At 32.1% G+C, this 19822-nt stretch overlaps 1 protein-coding gene across 3 annotated transcripts; it reads left to right on the forward strand.

Annotated features, from left to right (window-relative positions):
• The first annotated feature begins 1440 nt into the window (after positions 1-1440).
• On the forward strand, positions 1441-17722 carry LOC132316519 (protein C2-DOMAIN ABA-RELATED 5-like). 3 transcript variants are annotated; one of them, XM_059814991.1, is made up of 9 exons: positions 1441-2187; positions 2309-2351; positions 6615-6685; positions 9894-10001; positions 11253-11348; positions 13961-14243; positions 14544-14650; positions 15822-15917; positions 16943-17722. In XM_059814991.1, exons 1-9 carry the CDS (start codon positions 1660-1662, stop codon positions 17219-17221), a joined length of 1611 nt encoding a protein of 536 aa, XP_059670974.1. In that variant the 5' UTR covers positions 1441-1659; the 3' UTR covers positions 17222-17722. The 3 variants fall into 3 exon arrangements, with proteins under 3 accessions (XP_059670974.1, XP_059670975.1, XP_059670976.1); XM_059814992.1 differs by having other exon boundaries at positions 1441-2178; XM_059814993.1 differs by lacking the exon at positions 6615-6685 and having other exon boundaries at positions 2067-2178.
• Positions 17723-19822: the final 2100 nt, after the last annotated feature.

A 19822-nucleotide genomic window follows, 5' to 3' on the forward strand; every position in this document is an offset into this window, starting at 1 on the left:
TTCCCTTCTGCAATTGTACTTCTTTTGCGCATGGGAATATTCCACTATAACAAGAGAGTTTAAGATTTTATTGTTGCTTCTGTTTAGTATTCGCTGAAAAAACTATACAATCACTTGCAGCCATCTTTTGCTTGTTCCTTATTTTTGCTTGTTTTCTTCTCCTTATTCAATTATTATAGATAGAATATAAAACATACATATATTAATATTAAAATAATATAAATACTAATAAAATAAATCTAATTAGTATACAAAATAATAATTTTTATGCCCTTATTATTCGTGTGTCGTGTCAGATCATGGGTATTATATTATGAGTCGATGTGAACACGACACAATTATTACACGAGTAACCCGTTTAATAAATGAGTCAATACTTGACATGACATGATAAGACACATTTAAGTCATTTTTTATATAAACACGACATGTTTATTCAACACATTTAATTAAATGAGTCATTTTTTATATAAATATGACACGTTTAGTTAAGTGGGTAGACTGGTCAAACACAACATGTTTAATTACCGTATCAATTTTGGTCAACACGATTATAACATGAACACAATTAAATCAAACCTAAACTCACTTATTTCGTATCGTGTCAAATATTGTCACTTCTAATCCAAACAGTAAATTTGAAATTAGATTGATAGGATTGTAATATCATAAAATAGCAACCCATATGCAATTTCAATCAATTTCAATTCCGCACAACCAAACATAGACTTAATATATTTATTTTACATGTCAACATATATTTAGTACAAAAAAAAAAAAAAAAAAAAAAAAAAAAAAAAAAAAAATTGAAAAGCAAACATAATGTGTTGAGACATGAAATGACTACGTTAAAGTGTTTCTAAACCACAAAAAGCTATAGTTTGGTCGTATTTCTTCCACCTCCGCAAGGGCACGGTGAGGATTAAAGTTCCTTGGGGACAAATGCATGAGTTTCTTACGAGTGGAAAAAAAAAAAAAAAAAATGTAAAGTGTTTTTAATACAGTTTTTCATAATTAATATGTGATGGGACAAAAGTAACCCCAAAAATATGAAGGTAATTTTGACATTGCACAAAATTACCATTTAACTAACTGAAACTATTTATATATATATATATATATTTGTTAAAATCTGAGTAAAAACTCAAAAATGAATTATCTCTGGCAAGATTTCTCTCCTAAATTTTGCATGTCTTAATCTTTGTGATAAAAACATTCAATCACGTCATCAAATTTGTTAGACTTAGATGTTACTAATATTTATGTTAGAACTGAATTTGTAAATAGTTTAATGTAGAGTTGTGTCCTATTAGTTCAGATACTTACTACATGAATGCTTACAAACCACGCACCTCAAGTGGCGGCTAGATACAGTGGCATCTACAGTAGATACTATGTTTTTTTAAGTACAAGTGGGGGTTCTTATAATAATCCTAATAATACTTAGGTTAATTATAAGAGGGTGATCACACAGAAGGGGAAAAAACACCTTTGATCGAATATCTTTTCTCGTAGAATTGAATTCCTGAATTCCAAGAAAAATCAGAGGATCTTCTGAAATTCTCGATTCACTGAAGAGCTAGAGAAACCTAAATTATCTTGATATTTTTTTTTTCAGTGAATCGGGTTTTCTATTCTGTGCAGAGAGAAAACATACCGATGGCGTCTGGGTTGATCGAGATTGGTTTGGGAGCACTATTTAGTTTATTACTGAAAAATGTTCTGGAGGTCAGAGAAAATAGTCACAACTTCAATCCCCAACTCGAAAGGCTTGAAGCAACTCTGTTTTCACTCGCAACAACTGTGCGTGACATTGGGAAGTTGGACGGAGAATTGGGCGTTCCACGGGAAGAAACCAAAATGTTCACCGATCTCTTGAAAGAGGGCGTGGAGCTGGTCAGCAAGTGCTCGGAAATCAATTTCTACCAGATTCCTAGCTACTCGAAGAAGCTCGAAGGATATACAACTAAGCTTGACAAATTCTTTCAGATCCACGTGCAAGCTTTGCAGACGAGAGATATGAAGAAGATTATGGTGAAACTGAATGCAATAGATACGAAAGTGGAGGGGAAGATGAAAGCGAATGAAACAGATGCGACATTGGATGAAAAGTGCAAGTGCTCGAAGATGAGGAAAGGTGGATTCGTTTATGATTCGAAGATAGCTGTAGCCAACCAAGTATACTCTGTGAACAGCTAACTGCTCTCTCTCTCTCACACACACACTTGCACATATTTTGTTGGTTTAAACTTTTTCAGATGCTTTTTGATTCTTTCTCAGACATGGGTTCTGTTTTGTGTCTCCGCAGACAGTTGACATTGCAGTCAAAATGGACTCGGATGGCTGCGAAGGTAAGTTCATGGAAGGTTCTTATACATGAAAGGTTCCAATTTTATTTATTTATTTTTTAATAATATTTGCACACACCAACAAATGCCCAGGACTCCATCAATTATAATTAAGATTGGTTTTTAGTTTATGGAATTCTAATTTATAAACTGTTAAAGCTTATTTCCTGATTAATCTCCCAGTTGACAATTAATAGGTTAATTTGATCCTAATATTGTTTGCTACGTTGATGAATGGGTTGCTGATAAAATGATTAATTTAGGTGAGCAAAACATTAGATTGAAACCTTGTTTCAAGAGATATATTGTTAATGTCTTCTTTATTTTTTTTATTTTTTTCCCCTGAATGTATAGTATTGATTTTTTAATTTGTTTGCTTGATTAAACAGTATATTTATCTAGCGATGACAACCAATACATAATCATAGTTATATCTCATAATTGTAATTTTTACATCTAACATTGCTCACACTTATATAGTAATATGGTAGGTGTAATCATATATGGTACTTTGTAATATGCAAGAAACCTAAGTTGTAGGTAAAGGGGTAAACTTGTAATCTAACAAAAATCAAGAGAAAAGCTTCTACAACTCTGACCCTCTCTAACTCTAACTGTGGGCTATGAGAAGACCCTCTCTCACTTGCAGGCTAAGAGAGAAACCCTCTCTATTACAGGTGGAGAGAACATCTAACATTGCTCACACTTGACAGGTGGAGAGCACACCTAATCCCTCCCACATAAAGGTCGAGAGTAAGCCTTCCCTCACTTACAGGTGGAGAGAAGCCCTTACAAGCTTCACAAGCTTTCCCTTGCCAAGATCAGGACTTTCCATTCTCAACCGATATAAGTTGAAGATTAGAGTGAACAATTGATGTCTCTTAATAGACAAATGTATACAAGTGTAAGCTCACAATACCTAGAGTTAATACATGAAATATTCCATTGAAAAAGCTTTTCTCTAGGATTGAGTACCACTATGAATAATGATATGCAAGTTTAAGCTCTATAGTGGTTGCTAACAAATGAATGAATGATTTTCATGGTTTAAAGCCCAATGGTAGAATTAGCCAACAAATGATGATGAAGTATATGCATGATGGTAGAACTCACATGGTAGAAATCTTTTTCTATATTTTTACACTTGTAAATGTTCATTACAAAGTGTATTTATAGTCCCTTGAAATAATATAGCCGTCAGGTACATTTTATATATTTTGGACTGCCAACTAGTCCGTTAGAATCTGAATTTCGAAAATCTCAGTAGACTCATGCTTAGCGCAGTTGACTGGTTTGCCTATATCACTCTGCTGATTGATTTGTCCCTTTGAGAGTTAAACTCTCTAGATTGACTGTGTCGATTGATTTCTACTTTCTGTTTCTTATGAGTCGACTGGGATAACCCAAGTTTTAAAGATTATGCAATTCTAAGTTCAATCTTGGCTAAACTCATTCTTATGCCAACTTAGGACTCTAGTGATTTATGCAAATAAGATCAAGTCCTAAGTTTATGTGTCTAAGGACTTTCCTCGTGATGTTCAATTCAATTGAAGGTCCTTGACTTCTCTAAGTATTGAGATTTTGAAAGATATTCCAATTGAAAACCATCTCAATATCAACTATAACTTTTCAACTAAGTGCAACTCAAGAGTCGAATGGTTTAGCCCAAGCTTTAAAGAATATGAAATTCTAACTTCAATCTTGGCTAAGCTCATGCTTATGTCAACTTAGGACTTCAATGATTTATGAAAATAAGATCGAGTCTCTAAGGACTTTCCTTGTGATGTTCAATTCAATTCAAGGTCATTGACTTCTCTAAGTATGAATAATGAGATTTTGAAAAATAATCCAATTGAAAATAATCTCAATATCAATTATGACTTACAAGAATGACACAATTAAGTTCAAAATCAATTTTCAGTGATTCTAGAGACCAATAAATGGTACAAGTCATTTCAAGTGTGGTCCCTGGAATATGTTAAATTAAGAGTTAAGTTCCTTCAAAGCTTTTGCAAGCTTGAGTGAACCTAAACTCAACAATGGCGTAACAAGATGGCTCAATAAGGTTCATAGCCTAATTCTAAATGTCTAAGGTACTGTGATACGATATGAATGATATGCATGAAATGTGAAATGGTCCAGGAGTCTTTTAGGTTAAGAGATGACTTTTTCAAGTGAGTTGCTTCAGGATTAACTTTAAATTTTGAGCTTTGAAAGTCGTCGTCTTTGACTTTAATGATTCTTGATGTTTGGAAGCCTTCGTATTTGACTTACTATCTTTTGAGTTTTTAGATTTCATCTTTTAATTGTTGGAACCTTCTTGGCCTTTTGCCATTGATCTATTAGCTCTCTTGAGTTTCTTATTGATGTAAAACCTATTTAGCATAAGCTCTAGTTGACATTAAATTTAACATTTTTAATGATTTGAAATCATCAAAATGTCTAATATACCTTTAGTTTGAAACCTTCGGTCAACAACAACTGCACATAAAGAGAAACAGTGTACATGAAAATGAATATACGAGTCTGTGTATTTATCTTGGTTAATACTACAAAGAATATGAAAAAGTTTCATGAGAACTAAGACTTGTTTCCTGAACTTTTGGTATGATTTTATCTGTTTTTGTCAACTAACGAATGGGCTTTTAGGATTTGTTGCTTTAAGTGGAGAGGAAAGACTTATGTCGCAACAAAGATCTTATTTTATGTTTTAAAAAATTTAGGCAAATTGTATATGTACCTCAGAAATGCTCATGGATTCGGAGAAAACACCTCAGATAATATATATATATATATATATTGAAGGTTAAAGCATGTAACACTTCAGATAAGATAGTACTTGGGGTGACAATTAGGTTCAGGCGGGTTTTGGGTGGGTTATAACTGGGCATATCATGAATGGACTAGTAACTTATATCTGCAGTAATTCTATATAGATCTTAGGAAGGGACAAAATTTAGTAATTATAATAAAAGCAGAGCCAGAACTGTGTGTGAGAGAGAGAGAGAGCCCAATTGATGGTCGGACTCTGCTTTGGAAAGTTTTAACAGTAACTATGTCGGCCCAAGAAATTACTCTCTCTCTCTCTAAAATTTTGGGAGAGCAAAGAGAAGAGAGAAAAATTTTCAAAAAAGAAAAAAGAAGAGAAAGAAAGTAGAAAAAAGAGAGTCCTCATTCTATATATATCTTTCTCCTTTACTTTATCGGTTCTCTCTCTAAAATTTTAAGAGAGAAAAAAAACAAGAGGAGAAAGAAAACAAAGAAGAGAGAGAAAATGAGAGAGAGATCAAGCAAAGAAGAATGAAAGTAAAAATCAGATCTCATGTTTGTTTGTTTGGATTAGTATTATTTTTTTATTTTTTAAAAAAGGTTATGTTTGGATGGGTTGGAGTGGGAATGCAATCCAATAATTACACTGCTCTTTGCCAACTGACTCATTTATAATGCTTGTTCAAATCGCACACCCAAAATCCAATAATTAGTGGGCGAGTTTAGATATAAATTGTCACCCCTAAATAAAACGCATAACATCGATCACATAGACAGCAAAGACTCCCAAACTAACCCTACTTTATTTTATTTACATGTTTATTTATGTCTAATATATGTCTCTTGGGATTATCTAACCATATGCCTCAGCCTCAATGTACTAATACATGATTTGTCCTTTTTTTTTTTTTTTTTTTTTTTTTTTTTTCTGGTGAATAAGTGAGAATAAACACAAAACTTGTATAGAAGTACCACTCCAAATATAATATAATGTATAAGATAATGTAACTAATATATCCAAATAATTCAACTAATCAAGTTTCAAACTTTCAACATCAATTCAATTAGATATAAATTACAACTTATATATATAAAAAAAATTATTACTTATTAGATGCTAGTGCTACTAACTATATGAATAACTGAATTATGAACATAAAGTTATAAACATTATACACCGATCAAATTTACTGAATTATCAAATTTAGTAAATAGAACATAAACAGAACAGATTAACAGAGGTGCAACTGAACACAAAACTTCCCATGCATAAATCAATTAGGAACATCTGAACAAGAAACCAAAAAAAGGCCTGATGTCGAAAACCAACTGAATTTGGAGTATTCAATGTTCACTAAATTCATAATTTCATCTTTATCTTTATTGTTTTGGGCCCCAAGATCGTAGGGAATGAAATGTACTTTCGATGTTTCTGGAGTTCTTTTAATCTTATATATATTTATATATTATCATAATCTTTCTCTCATTGGCTTTTAGTTGTGGAATCAATGCGGGTCAACCGAAAGCAAAGCCAGGCAACAGTTAGTGGCTATGTTGATCCAAACAAGGTAATCTTCAGTGACAAAAACCGAAATGCATGTTCCATCATGTGAAGTACAGCTTATTCTAGGGAAAGAATACATAACATTATATATGCATGTGAGTTGTGACATACTCAAGTCGAGTGGATGAAACAAAATTTTTTTTTCTCATGAGGTAGGAAGTGTGTTAAAGGAAATTCAATAGAAGGTGAGTCTGTTCTTATTGGTTTAATATGTGATACGTGGGTCAATGTGAAGCAAATAGAAAAAATACAAATTAGTCTTCTTACAACAATAAAAGAGATTAGAAATACTTTCGATCACCTCCGGAGCCTATATTTTACAATGAAAAGCTAGAAAATGCTTGAAGAACTAATTTTACTATAAAAATAACTCAAAATAATATTGATAAAGAGTATGCGCCTTTTATAAGCCAACTATTTATGACACTATTTTTCCTAGACTAACACTATTGACTGCCTCTATCTTGACTAGAGATACTATTAATTATTTGCATCACAATGGCCCACACGATATTAAATATATATGATATTTTGTTGTGCCCCCCTTCTACTATACATACATACATACATATATATATCATGCTTTGCCGTTTAAACTGCCTCTTGTAGAAATGCTGTCAATGTTTTAATTAAGTGGTGTGTGTGTGTGTGTGTGTGTGAGGTACTCAAATGTTATAAATTTGATACTGTTGAGAGTACAAAACTGCAGCAATAGTATGTTTTTTTTTCTTTTAATGGTATATCTGTTGATTTTCTTTGCCACAAAATAATTTTTAAAAAAGTTAATTTCTTTTATTTGTTTACACTATAAACTAATGACTAGTCATTACCCACAAACGAAAAAAAAGGAAAGACGTGACATTTTAAAGGTTGTGGTGGTAGGATAAGATTCTTGTTCTGGTCCCAAATAGGTGATTTTGAGTCAATTTTGTTATCAATGTCACTTGTATATGCAAAATAGATCATGCAATAAGCATATCACAAAATCAAATTGGCTTCATATAGGGGAGATCCACTTAATTATACAGCCGCCACGTTTAGGAAAATTGTGAAAGATCGACATATTGTTTTATTTGATTTGAAAAGAAGTGTATATACAATATGGTTATGAGAGCCATGAATAATTAATATTATTGCTAGGAAAAGAGTGTTAAATTTTTTTGGTACATTATCATATAAACAAAAAGATTTCTATGATGGAGTTATGATTACCCTAAAGAACAATTGCCTGGTAGAAAAGTGAATCTCCTATTAAATTGGTTAGCATTAGGTTTTACCATCATTAGGCAGCATCTTCTTATTCATGGCTTTAGGTAGAGAAGTCAAGATCATGTGTATATATGGTTATTAATTGAAGAAAGCCATACCATCATAGCATTATGAAGCTTCCAACCATAAGGCATAGGTTACTTTCCTAGAAGCTTAAGTGATTTTTTTTTTTTTTCTTGGAATTTACAAATTTTTAGACAGGTAAACTCCTAAAAGTTTAAGTTGATAGACCGATGTAAATTTAATATTTAAATAATCTAATACCTTCACATGTGACCTCCTTTTGATTTAACATGTGATCTTGTCCGTTTTGAACATCTCATACCATATTAAACATTTACTCTAAAAGTTTAAACGGTTAGAAAGAGTGTAACTTTAATATTTAAATCCTCTAACATGACTTTTATAACTTGACCCGGTTCTAAATCTTTGGTATTACCTACAGTCACTGCAGATACATTTTTTCAACATTATATGTTGTCAAATGTAGATTTTTCAATGATCTTATACAAATCAACACTGCTAATATGACGGGAAAAGGATAAAATAAAATAAAATGAAGGTTGTGTTAACCAGGGTCATAAGAACGCTTAGCAAATTAAAGTGTCACTAACATAGATATAATAAAAGTGGTGTTATTATATATAATATTAGATGAGATCTTATCCTAATATTTTCCTTGGTGAGGAGACAATAACATAGTTTTACTTTTTATCTTATTGTGATTTTATGATTAATCATATTTATTATCAACTATGATGATTTTATCTGTTAATTTGGTCAAACTTCAGTCCCCAGTTGGTGAAGAGAGTGTATTGACACTTGAAACATATATTGTTTTTCAATGGCACAAAAGAGGGGAAATCATTATTGGTAGCACCAACCATGGTTTTGGTATTAGAGGATAAGCTTCTTTAAAGGAATGAACTTTTAAGGCCTTCAATCAACCACCCTATATTAAAATATTTCAATTACAAAGTTGAAGAATGATTTCTCCACTAAAATGAAATTAAAATAGAGTCCCTACCCTAAACACTAAACTCGGATTGGTATGAGTCTGCTGAAGTGGGTATAAAATGCACTTTAGAGCAAGGAATCAAAGCCACCACCACTTTTTTCTACTCCTGTCCCTCTCATAATCACATCATAGGCCAAAACCTCTCTGTTCTTTCTTTCATTTAGGCTCCGTTTGTTTGGACGTAAAATATTTTTCAGAAAATATTTTTTTATTTTCTGATGTTTGGTTGTCGTAAAATATTTACGAAGAAAAAAAATATTAAAATTTAACAAAAATAATTTATCCATAAAATTTCGGCAAGTTATTTAACATGCCCCGTCCGATGGACTTGACCTCAACTTCGACGTAGACCTTTGCCAAACACTGATAAAGTAAAAATAAAAAAATATTTTACTTGAAAAAGTTACGTTGAAACAAATGGAGCCTTAAAAGCTCTCAAAAACAAATAAGAAGTTTGGCTGAAAGTCAGAATTGTTCCAGATGTGTTAGTAGTGATGAAAGATTTGAGAATTACAAAAACTTATTGAAATCACACCAACATATCATGTGAATCACTCACAAAGAAAGTTCAAAGAAATTTTTATTTATTCGTGGACTGAGTAACCAAGATTACATTCTACCCCTTTTATAGTATTATTTGATTGCAGTTCATTACTCTACTTGACTCTAGCATAATAAAGGTAAGCATCCTATAATTGAGGTAATCAGTATTTGACTCTAGGATTATCCGATAACTAAGGTAATCAATATTTGATTCTAACCTAATAAAAGTAATTCACTTATACAATTTGATCATATGCAATTTGACTGCAAGAACCCTATTATAATTTGTCTATTATGTGACAAATTAAGGGTTGATTATTAGAACCGTCCTTGCCATCCCTTTTATATACTTTAAAACGTTGTCGTCATTATCCTCTATCAGGAATATTGGTTGGGATTTCTCAATATTCACATCCACAGAGGCGAAGATCTTGCCATCAGAGACAGGAAAAGCAGCGATCCTTACGTTATTGTCCGAATGGGAGAAAAGGTAAATTAATCATAGTTTTTCAAATTTTTTTGAACTCTTTAGTTCTTTGATTAATTTGGTTTTGAGCTTATTTTGATTCAAGTTTTACTTTCTTTGATTAGTTGGTGCTGAGTTTGTTGTTGGGTTGTTCATGATTAGGGGAATTTTTATGATAACATTAAACTTGATCATTATTTTTGGAGTTAATCAAGCTCTGTAATTAAAAATCTAGCATTATATTTAAAAATCTTACTTTTTTGGGGAAAGCTTCTTCTCTTGAAATCATTTAGAAAAAATTAAATTTTAGTGACCAAAACTAAAGAAAATTGTTTTGAAGTGCTCAGAAAGAAAGGGGAAAAAAAAAAAAAAACACCGGGAAAATTATTGGCATAAGTGGGATACATACCTATATACATTCATGCCATGCCTTAGAATTGTAAGTAGAGGAAATTTAGCTCAAAGATCAAACTAAATTAACTCCAATCCCAATTCCAAGGTGCCCATTCAGTGCTCTCAAAGGCAACAAAAGTAAATATATATAATATATATATACTTTATTGTGTATACATGTATATATTTACTTGAGTATTAGGCTAGATAGATATGCCCAGAATAGATGTCTTGTTTCGTTTTCTTATTGATATAATATTATTTGGTTTGGATAAAATTATTTCAGTTCTTTCTCAATTCCTCTCATTAATATATTTATTTATCCCCTTCTCTAAGATTGATTTCTCACTTAATTGGGTTTTTTTTTCTCTCTCTTTTTTTTTTTTTTTTTTTCTCTCTTTTTTTTTTTTTTTTTTTTTTTTTTCTCTCTCTCTCATATTTTTCTAGTGTCAATAGGTTTTAGATAACATCAACTCCTAGTTAAAGCTAATCTAGGATCAACAATCTGTTAATGTTGCAAAAGTAGCATGTCCACACTTTTTTTTCATTGATAATCTTGATATAAGAAAAAAGAAAAAAAAGAAAAAATTGAATTCAAATAAGGTCTAGCTGTGGATCTTTTATGTATTTATCATTTTAGTTGGTCATGTTTTCAGTTATGAAAGAGATGCAAATTTAAGCTTGAAAAATTCTCAATTCTACCCTGAATTTTCATATGCTTACCGTTAGGCTGCACTTGTGTTGTTACTTTATGTATAACAAGTACGAATGTAGTTTGATTATTAGAACTTTTATTCTTTCCATGTATTGATTGCATATGACCTTATCAGCATCCAGAATAGTTTGTTTGACTTGTGTTTTTATCTGTTAATTTTGATGCAGGAATTAAAGACAAAGGTGGTGAAAAGGAATGTCAATCCTGAGTGGAATGAAGATTTAATTCTTTGCGTCACAGACACTAGTCTTCTAATAAAGCTAGTAAGTATTTTAGTTGTTGCACTTTTGTGTGATTTACTCAAGTGGATCAAAACAACAGATCTTTCAGTACATGATTTGCCAGCAACAAAAAGAGAAGAAAATATTTATATTTAATTGAAGTTGCTCCAAACTTAACCAAATAAAAAAAAAAAACTGGGGAAAAAAAAAATTGAAGTTGCTGCATTCATTTCATGCATTCCTTTATGGATACAATGTGAGATAGAAACTTGAATAAATATCTTTTACGAGTTTGGTATCTATATTAGTTTAATTCCTCTACAACTGCAAGACAACTCAACAAAAAAGTTAGTTATGCTATACAGGTAGAAATTTATACAGAATTTTTTCTTATAGTTGCCATGCTTCATTTTGTTCCTATTACTTTAAACAAAAAAGAACCATCAATGCACTAGTTACTTAAAAAAATGCCACTCTTGTATCACTGTTGATTAGAAATCTGTATAGAAATTGTATTTGACTAAAAGATCCAAAAATCTGCAGTAGCACCGTAATTAAATCCTTGAGCACAAGAATTGGCCGGATTGATTATCTGTTCATTTTGAAAATTTATTTGTCTTATTCTTTCTTTTCTCTTAAGTCCATTCCCTTTAAATGTAAAGAGAAAAGAGAAACAAACTAAAAAATATAAAAGGCTTGATCTCTATTGAATGATGATTCGATAATGCGGAGAGAACGACCTCTTTTTCAAATGGAGTTAAAAGTATTTTTGTTTTTTACCAAAACACACAATTATAGATAAAGAGATCATAGTTTAATGGGTATACAAGTAATAATACAACTTTTCCTGCTTTAATCATGAATATGTAAAATAAGAAAAGACTTTAGAGTAATGAGCATAATCAAGATGGAATGTGTCATTCCTTGACTAAAATATGTTGGAAACGGAGCATACAAAACATTTTGGGCGAAATTTTGAGTAGGTCCCACTAAGAATTTCTTGCGGATCTATAGACGAACGTGTTCTTTTCTGTAAGGAGATGAACGTGGTATATTTACTTTGTCAAATTCGTTTCCGGGTGAATGAGAAATTAGCTCCAAAGTAAGGTGTTTGATAAGCGTAAATGGATATGCAAAATGTGGGAAATGCTTGTCCCACATTGAAAATAAAGTGAAACCAATTAGAGTTTAAATAAGCCAAGTTTGGAATTTGGGTTTGGACCCAAGGGCCCCCAAGGTTTTAAGAGGGGGAGGACCTAGGCAAGCTTGGGTCCAAAACATTTACCACACCCGCGCGCGCCCCAATCGACTTAACCCTGTTTGGGCTTGGGCTTAATTGTAAAATCCGATCAATTTTTTATTAAATGGAATTTTTGAATTGGGTCTTGTGTTTGGTTTAATTTTATTTTGGACTGGGCTTACTCTAGTGGATTTGATTGGGCTGGGCTTACGTATGGTTGCACCTGGTGTGAACCAATGCACCGCATTTGAATAGGTGTCTTTGGGGTTGGTTTAGGTTGAACCATTGTGTCCTGTGGCTTTTCGGGTCATCTGAAAAGGCACATACATGCCTATAAATACCCCCCTTGGGTCATTTGCAAATCACACCAAACCCAGAAATTTTATTGTCTAATTTTGAGTTTTCCTCTCTTCTTTTCTTCTCCCGTATTTGCATACACATAGTGTTAGTGTGTTTGGCACAGAGAGAGAGTCCTTCACCAAGCCGGTTCGCCTATTTCTCCGGTTTGCAGTGTTGCTACTGAAGAAAGAAAGGTCGTTGTATCCTGGGAGACAGATGCTACAGAGTTTGTCAGTACCATAGTTGGGCGAATCTGTCTTAAGGAGATATAATTAAATTCTAGACTCGGCCTACTATCAAGTTCCTTTGTTTTTATAGTTCGGTTTAATATTATACTAATATAAGTATATTTTATTTATGCTCCGTTTGGTAGGAAATAAAAAAATTGGGTGGAAGGGAGAGGAAAATGGATGGATGAGACATCCATAGGGAAGAGATTATGCATTTCCTTATTTTTGTTTGGTTGGATAGAAGAGAAGAGAATAAGCTCATAATTTATTATGTTCGTCAAGAAAGAAGGAAATAAAAAATTTTAATTGTTTTTACCATTATATCCAATAATATTTATAATATTGTAATTTATAGAGGATATTATTGTAATTTAAAACTTGTTTAATTTAGGATGGCATTTAATTTAAAACTTCTATAATAGTCCACTTGTCTTCCCTCATTTCTTCCGCCATTTTTGGGCGGATGAAAATTTGTAAAGGAGGAAGGATGAGTCATCCTTCCTATTTTCCTTTCTTTTCTTATATCATCTCTACCGAACAAACGAATTTTGTTCCATCCTTCCTATTTTCTCTCCACACATCTTCCTTCCTTCCTACCGAACATAGCATTAGTATGATATATATCATTGGAGAATTATATATATATATATATATATATATTATTGTTTTATAATAATAAATATATATATATATATTATATTTTCTATAATATTTAAATAGTAATACTATAATATATGGTACACATACACCATTCTGGACAACAAAATAAACTTTGACTTGTGATTAGAATATAATTCTCGTAACATTCTATGCTTCTTACACCATTTTATTTTATTAAATTGCAGGCAGTGTATGATAAGGACACATTCAAAGATGACGCGATGGGAGATGCAGAGTTTGACATTAGACCACTCCTAGAAGCAGCGATGATGGGGTTGGGGAACCTCTCTAGTGGAAGAACCATAATAACCAGAGTAGAAAAAAGCTGGGACAACTGCTTAGCAGAAGAGAGCTGCATTATGTTGGCAGATGGCAACATTGTCCAGGATATGGTTCTTAAACTGCGAAACGTTGAGCGTGGTGTGGTTAAGCTCCAGTTGAAGTGGATAGATGTTCCGTATTTTAGAGGTCAGCATATGTAGTTTACGCTTGCTTAGTTATTTTGCACACAGTGTACAGGCTGGTTTCTGCTGGTGTCATAGTATGGCTCCATATGAGTTTCTCTCATAGTTTTGTTTGTTCATTGACATGTTAAACACAACTATGCCTTTCAGTATTTTCCTCATATGTACTAGCGTCAATCATAAGGAGGTTTGTAAACAGGCTGAGACAGTTTTTTCTTTCGTAAGAAATTAATTGTGATTAGGGTTCTAATATGTTTTGCTCCAGTGTTAATATACATTCCAATTTGTGATATGGAGAATGCAGATCACTTGTTGGGTCTTCTCAGAATTCACATCCACAGAGGTGTAAATCTTGCCATAAGAGACCGGAGAAGCAGCGATCCTTACGTTATTGTTCAAAAGGGCAAAAAGGTAATTTATCATAGTTTTGAACTCTTTGATTTTTAGCTTGTTTTGATACATGTTCTACTTTGTTTGATTAGTTGTTAAGTTTCTTGATGGGTTGTTCACTGTTAGAGGAATTTTTATGAAAAAATATTGGATTCATAGTTATTTTTGGAGTTAATCAAGCTCTGTAATTAATAATCTAGTATTATATTTAATTATCAAATAATCAAGCTCTGTAATTAATAATCTAGTACTTTATTTAAATATGGGTGAACGAAATTAAACCCCATTTTCTATTTGCCTTTTGCACTTAACCCCTCTTTCTATTTCCAAAATCCCCCCTCAACTTTGAAGGGAGTTGTTTAGACATTGAGTTTTTTTTGGTATTTTTAAGACGAAAATGCCCCTGTTCCTGTTTTATGTATACCCTACATATCCTTCTTCTTGCTCAATTGCTTTTGTTTACCCATGATATATACACATATATATTATATTATATTATATTATATTATATGTACCACAATAATATTATATATTATATATACTATTAAATATTAGTTACACTATATTTGCATTTTCAACTAACCTTCTGACCCACATGTCCACTTGAAATTAGGGGCTAGCTCAATTCTTGTCCCCTTGAAATCAGAATATACATATATACACTGTTCTGTATACATGTATCTATGTATTTGACTATTAGTCTGAATAGATATGCCCAGCATAGATGTCTTGTGTTATTTGGTAAAAATATTTCAATTTCTAATTAAAGATAATCTAAGATCAGCAATCTGTTTAATGTTGCAAAAGTAGTATGTCCACACTTTTCTTTCATTAACTTGTATTGTTCTGGAATTTTCTTATTGATAATCTTGATATAGTTCACAACAACCATCAATCGCAATTGAATCAAACTTACTATTTTCATAATTATCCTACAAAAAGGGTAGAGCTTTAATCCAATATTTTTGGAATTACGCAAAAAATAAAAAAAGGTCTGGCTGTAGAGCGTTTTTTGTATTTATCATCCTGGTTGTTCATGGTTTCTAAATGGACCAACCTTGTTGAAAGTGATGCAACTTTAAGCTTGAGAAATGCTCAATTCTACCTTGAATTTTCATATGCTTACATTGACCTTATCAGCATCCAGAATAGTTTGTTTGACTTGTGTTTTTATCTATTAAATTTGATGCAGAAAGTAAAGACTTGGGTGGTGAAAAAAAATGTTAATCCCGTGTGGAATGAAGATTTAATTCTTTGCATCGCAGACCCTACTATTCCAATCAAGCTTGTAAGTATTTTAGTTGTTGCAGTATGGTGTGATTAACTCAAGTAGATCAAAGCAACAACAGATCTTTCTGTACATAATGTGCCAATCCGCAAAAAGAGAAGAAAATAGTTATATTTAATTGGAAGTTGCTCCAAATTTAAAACAGAAGAATTTTTTTTTGAAGTTGATCCAAACTTAAAATAGAAGGAAAAAAAAAAAAAATTGAAGTTGCTGCATTCAATTCATGTATTCCTTAATGGATACAATGTGAGATAGAAACTTGAATAAATCTCTTTTATGAGTTTGGTATCATTATATAGGTAATTCAATTAGTTTAGGTGAAGATTAGTTTAATTCCTTTACAACTACCAGAGAACACAACGAAAAAGTTAATGATGCTATACAAATAGAAAAATTAATACAGAATTTTCTTACTGAATCTGCTCTGTGTTTGGTTCCTATCACTTCTAAATAAAGAACTATCAATACACCAAATTTTAAAAACTTCAATGTTACATCACCCCTGATGAGGAATCTGTATAGAAATTGTACTTGTCTAAAAAAATCTGCAGTAACACTTTGATTAAATCCTTGAGCACAAGAATTGGATTGTTTATCCTTTCATTTTGGATTTTTTTTGTGTGTGTGTGTGTGTGTGTTTTTTTTTTTTCCCCTTTTCTTTTATTCTTGATCCCTTCCCTCTAAATATTAAGGGAAAAAAGGGTAAAAAAAAAACTGAAAAATATAAAAGGCCTCTCTACTGAATGACAATCTGATAATGCCGAGAGAACGGCCTCTTTGTCAAATGTAGTTCAAGATTTTTACCAGGAGACACAATTACAAATAAAGATCTCACAATTTAATGAATATACACCACCCTGCTTGATTTATGAACATGAAAAACAAGAAAAGAGACGAGCAATGAGCATAATCAAGATGGAATATGTCATTCCTTGGATGAAACAAGCTTTAAGTTGTGGTTAGTGAACATAATTCTCGTAACGTTATCTAAGCATCTTACACTATTTTATTTTATACAATTGCAGAAAGTGCTTGATAAAGATAAATACAAGTGGGATGACAAGATGGGAGAGGCAGAGTTGGACGTTAGACCATTCTTAGAAGCAGTGAAGATGCAGTTGGGGAACCCCCATAGTGGAACCACAATAACCAGAGTAGAACCAAGCCGGGACAACTGCTTAGCCAAGCAGAGCTGCATTATGTGGACGGATGGCAAGGTTGTACAGGATATGGTTCTTAGATTGCGAAACGTTGAGCATGGTGAGGTTGAACTACAGTTGCATTGGATAGATGTTCCGGGTTGAGGTATGCACATGTAATTTATGTAAGAAACTATCAAGCCTAAATGAAGACCACATTACCTCCAGCCATGAAATCAGATTTGTTAATGCCTGCAAAATAAAGTGAGAAATCCCAAGACGTTTGCGCCTATACAAAGGTAATGCGATCTTCTTTTAGGCTTGATAGTTTCTTACATAAATTACATGTGCATACCTCAAACCGGAACATCTATCCACGCTTTCAATAAATTAGCAAAATTAGGGAGCTTTTGCATAAAAATAAAGGGGCTAGCCCTGTGCACGTGACTATATTCTGTTTAGTGTTTATTTTATTATATGAACCTTATGACTTGTCTGGTATTCCCCCCTCCCTAATTTTGATGCAAAAACTTTTGCAATGTTATGCGAACAGAACTATTGAATCCTTTAGAATACTCAGAAGGAATGATATGGAGAATGCAGAGCACATTAACAGTATTTGCATGTGACAAAAGTAAAGTAGCTCTTTGAGGTTTCTCTCTCTCAGCATTGTGTTCATGTGACAAATCATTAGGTCCTTTATTGTACAATGACCAAATATATTGCATTTAGATCACTTCAGGTTTATAATATATCCCTACTTTCAAGTTACCATATGAACCTTATGAGACTTACTTTTATGTTTATTTATTTATTTATTTTTTGTTGCAGTGTGTGCAGAATACTCATAAAAAAAACACCATTATATACTCATAAACCATCATATTCTCAATTTGGAATAATGTTATGATTGGGAACATCGAATTAGACTCTTAAATTTAGGCATAATAATGTGTTTGATGAACAACTACACATAAAGACAGTGTACATGAATTCTTTTTTTTTTATTTATTATTTCACCAAACACTAAATATTTTTTTGGGAATGCTTTATTGGACTTGGAAGTCCGTTTCAAGCCTCTAGAAAGTTTCCTTAAACAGGCACTTATTAGTGTTTGGTGAAATAAGAAAAATGGAATTCTAACCAATATGTAAAAGTCCGTTCAACCGAAGCGTCGAAAACTTGCTTTTGGAATTGATTTATGGGGAAGCCAGAATAATTTTAAGTAACAAATTTTATCGACAAATTTGTCTCCATTTATTTCGTGAAACTCTGCTCGATTTACTACAATGTAGACGATGAAGAAGGAGAGTTGTTGTGAGTCTTTTAGTCCTATTCAAATTCTAATAATAAAATATTTTTCTTAGTTACAATAGTTCTCTAAGAATTCTTAATAAGCCAGCAATCTTTAAATATCTTACTTTTTCTAATTTTAAGTTGATTTCAAGCTTTTAATTCTCAATATCTACGTTTGTAAACCCCAGTCTTTCCTTTCAAGTATTTTTCTCTCTGTGAATAGCCGCGCACTTGAGTGCATTCTCAAAGTTGTTTTTTTGTTTTGTTTTTATTTTTTTATTTTTTTATTTTCTCACATAGTGATCTTACAGTGGAGATATTCCATTTCTCAAATCTGTAATTAACATTCCATTTCTCAAATCTGTAATTAACATTCCATCTTCAATAATTGTGGAGCAAGACTACAATGGAAGCATGGATATAGCATCACATGCTATCTTCATTTAATCACTTTCATTATCTTTCCATTTATTTTTTTTCATTTGTTTTACTTGTTGTATGCCAATTAATTCAACTACAGATAGGTTTGTACTCTTCCTGAATTTTTTTTAAGTTCTTCTTATTAAAGATAAAATTGTGAGTTAAAACTATATTAACAACTTTTTTTTTTTAAATTTAATCGGTTGAAATGTATTCTTCAAAGTCCTTTATTTTGTAGGCATTAACAAATCTGATTTCATGACTAAAGGTAATGCAATCTTCTTTTGGACTTGATAGTTTCTTACAATTTACGCTTTATTAGTCATTTTGCACCGTGTACAGGGTGGTTCCTGCTGGTGTCGTAGCATGGCTACAAATGAGTTTCTCTCAAAGTAGATTTGTTTATTCATTGACATGTAAAACAGGTCTATGCTTTATCATGTCAATCATCAGGAGGTTTGTAAACAGGCTGAGACAGTTTTTCCTTTTTCTTTGGTTATAACTTAATTGCAATTTGGGTTCTAATCTATTATTAGATATTACTATTTTTTATTCTGTTTAATATTCATGCCAATTTCCGTGTAATAGTTAAGGGTAATAGGTGATATGGAGAATGCAGGTTACATAAACTGTATTCTATTAATAATAATAAAAAAAAAAAAAGAAAAGAAGAAGAAGAAGAAGGAGAGCACAAGACTCATATCATTGCGGGGTTTAGAAAGGATCAGATGTACACAGTCTTATCTCATATGTCAAGACTATTTTCGGTTTTAAACCCGTGGCCTTCGCGTCACAATGAAGCAACATTATTGCGGTGCAATCCCTACCCCTCAATTGTGTAATCAATTATGACAAAAGGATTGTAGCTCTTTCCTTACTCTTTCTCTGTGCATTCTGTTCATAATAACAGTTCATCGTTAGGGTCCTCTATATTCTGTTTAATGACCAAATGTATTGTGTTTGGATCAATTCAAGGTTGAAATTAATCGTAGTGTTTATGTTATTATATGAACCTTATTACTCGTCTGGTATTCCTCCACCCCACCCCCC

Source organism: Cornus florida, unplaced genomic scaffold (genome assembly GCF_030987335.1).
Source record: "Cornus florida cultivar Cherokee Brave unplaced genomic scaffold, ASM3098733v1 CherokeeBrave_3.0.0_Hap2_Chr07, whole genome shotgun sequence".
NCBI lineage: Eukaryota > Viridiplantae > Streptophyta > Magnoliopsida > Cornales > Cornaceae > Cornus > Cornus florida.

Bases quoted from the DNA above. Each gene is read 5' to 3' on its own strand.
- LOC132316519 (XM_059814991.1), top strand. From the start codon at position 1,660: ATGGCGTCTGGGTTGATCGAGATTGGTTTGGGAGCACTATTTAGTTTA. The intron at 6,686-9,893 runs GTAATCTTCAGT...ATCCTCTATCAG, and splicing joins GCTATGTTGATCCAAACAAG to GAATATTGGTTGGGATTTCT. The intron at 11,349-13,960 runs GTAAGTATTTTA...ATTAAATTGCAG, and splicing joins CTAGTCTTCTAATAAAGCTA to GCAGTGTATGATAAGGACAC.